The sequence below is a fragment of the Neodiprion fabricii genome, chromosome 5 (assembly GCF_021155785.1).
Source record: "Neodiprion fabricii isolate iyNeoFabr1 chromosome 5, iyNeoFabr1.1, whole genome shotgun sequence".
Lineage (NCBI taxonomy): Eukaryota > Metazoa > Arthropoda > Insecta > Hymenoptera > Diprionidae > Neodiprion > Neodiprion fabricii.
In genome coordinates, this window is record NC_060243.1 from 12883375 (window position 1) to 12886079 (window position 2705).

At 38.5% G+C, this 2705-nt stretch overlaps 1 protein-coding gene across 1 annotated transcript; it reads right to left on the reverse strand.

Moving 5' to 3' along the window:
* Positions 1–460: 460 nt before the first annotated feature.
* LOC124183877 lies at positions 461–2194 on the reverse strand. Its single transcript, XM_046573012.1, has 5 exons — positions 1878–2194; positions 1341–1376; positions 1198–1266; positions 860–1113; positions 461–595 (listed from the first exon to the last, which is right to left on the reverse strand). Exons 1-5 carry the CDS (start codon positions 2134–2136, stop codon positions 461–463), a joined length of 753 nt encoding a protein of 250 aa, XP_046428968.1. The 5' UTR covers positions 2137–2194.
* Positions 2195–2705: the final 511 nt, after the last annotated feature.

The window sequence follows — 2705 nt, forward strand, 5'->3', positions numbered from 1 at the left end:
ACGTGTGAGAAATGTGTGGCGCGTTTTAATTTCCTAAGACATTTTCACCAAAACAAAGCATATATTTCAACGACATCGATGACTTGTACAACTGAAAGTGATGAAAAGTATGAAAATTATTTAAAGTATTCGTGTGAGAAACAAATGAACTGAAATATATTAAGAGTGGATACAAAAACAAATTTAGAGTTTATATTTTATCACAGCATTTGAGATCCATTGTCACAAAGTAATTAATGAATTATTCCTTCCTTACAAGTTGACTGAGAAAATGTATCATTTTTGTTTGCATTTCCATCCTTTCTTTGTGTCTCCTCTCTTTTCCTTCTTCAGCTGCTTCGCGAGCTTCTAGAAGTTTGTCCACTGCGTCGGATGCTTTACGTTTGCGTAGAAGATTCATCGATATTTTCAACGCGGTAAAAATCATTGTTATAATTATTGAATAGATCATTTTTTATTTTTACTCACGAGTAACTTGGTTAGTTGCACTGGCAACTGATGAGCTACTACTCTCGACATCATTCTGAGGTGCGGTTGAGGAAATAGTCGCCAGCGGAGCCATGAACGGTTTTTGCCCAATCAGACTTTCCATTGCCTCAAAAATATTCGTAATGTTGCTGCAAAAGTAACGGAAATGGAGAACTCGAAGAGATTTTTTCGTTTAATGAAATGACGGCTTTTTTAGGCGATTCGTTATTGATTTCACGTAATCAGTTTTCTCACGCAATCCCTCCGATCAACTCTGTATATTCGATACCGGCAAGACAGTGATTTGCGAAAATCTAAATTTCATTCAAATCAATTCGCGGCGAGACTGCTATCTTAAAAATAAAGTAATATCAATTGTCATACTACTTACGTCATAATACTTCCATGTGCGCCTGTTATTGCCTGATTTGCCGTTGTGATCTTTGATGGCCTTGTACGTCCGCTTCATTGTATTCAATCTTGTCATGCATTGTCTGCCTGACACGTTATGGCCTTTCAGCTTCATTACCGCTGCGATTTCCTTCCAGGCTTTGACGTGACTAGTCTTGCCAGAAGACATCGAAGGTTCTCGGAGCCGATACTCTTCCAGGAGCAACATTATAGCTGATTCAGACCATCTGAAGTCTGTAATACAAATTGAGCACTACAATACGCAAAACATAAATGTAAAAATACAGAAATAGATTATTTTATAGATTGTGTACTTACTTTCCTTGTTTGCAGCGGCAGAATTCTCATTCATTTCCTCGTCTTCGTCCAGTGCATCCTGAGCATCTTCTGTAGAATAAGAAAATTCAATTAGTTATCGGACATCAGGAAAAGCCACATAATCAATTTGAACAATTACCTACCGAGCATTCCATCATTTGAAGCAGCTTGAGAAGCCTCTGAAATTTAATCACCATATTAATGAATGCTAAAATCGTTTGATTGTTTCAAATATGCGTTGAGTAACTAGGGTAGAAATTATTATGATCACATAGAAAACCGAAAATCTCACCTCCGCCCGCAATACTAAGATTGCATTCTTGTCGGGCAACGTTCAAGAGGTTAGTTGCAAAATCCAAATCTGTGTGCAATACATGTAGAAAACGAGCAATTGAGAAAAAAACGTTCACAATAGAAATGTAGCGCACCGTCGTATATTTAATGACATTTTTATGCCGAGCAGTTTGAACGTGCAATATTTGTTCATTAAAAGGTCTTCCTGTGGAAATATTGCGCATATCAAAAGATATAAAATATGTCGTAATTATTAATGGAAAAAAAGCACAGGAGTTAAAAAATTTGTTGACTGGGGAAACCACTTCAGTTTTGAGAAATAAAAGACATGCTTACGAAAACAGAATTAGATCCATACCTAAGCTTTCAATCAAGATAAAACTTACCGTTATGTGCTCTTAGAGCAGTGTTCAGTGACAGTTGCAACGTGTACTCTTCCTTAGCATCAAGATCTTGGAAAACGACTTCGACGGAATCGTTCATTTTGCTGTCGGAATCCTGGTTGCTCGATGATCGAAGGAGGTTAGGATCACGATGAGTACTGATAGCGTTCGAGTTCACAGAGTTCGCAAACACTAACGTTGTCATTACACCACCTCGGAAAAAATAGCATTGACAGTGAATTGTTATGACGTCACACGCCATTATTGATGATGTCACGAACACGTTTGATAGCACCACCGTCGGGCTCCGTGAACAAATTTTAGCGCTAGATAGCGCGGATAGCGACTCCCCGAACGCACCCATAGTATAATATTCTTCATCGCAACGGACGTGTGTATGCCCCCCTCCCACTCCCCGCCGCTCGCTAGCCCGGCGTTACACCGCGGAGATTCCCTTTCTCTGTTACATTCCACACAAGCATAGAATTACATACATATATGCAACCCGTTGGCACGTGTGTAATATACCACGAGGTAGCGAGAAAATGCAAAAGATCATTCGGCTCTATATATATCAGTATTTGGCTTAGAAGACCAACAGGGTCCAAGATTCCGTATATTATTATTATATTGAATTAATGGCTATAATCACCAAAAGGTGATGTGTGCCAATGTACTCTGATTAATTTTTTTTTTGTTGGCACATGTTTTGATTATTTATTAATTATGTTCATAAGTTGTTTTCAAAAGACGCCACGAGGTGATTCGAACTAGGACGCGTAAACTCGGCAACCGGGCAGTTGTTATTTGTATTTAGAAATTATCAACTTG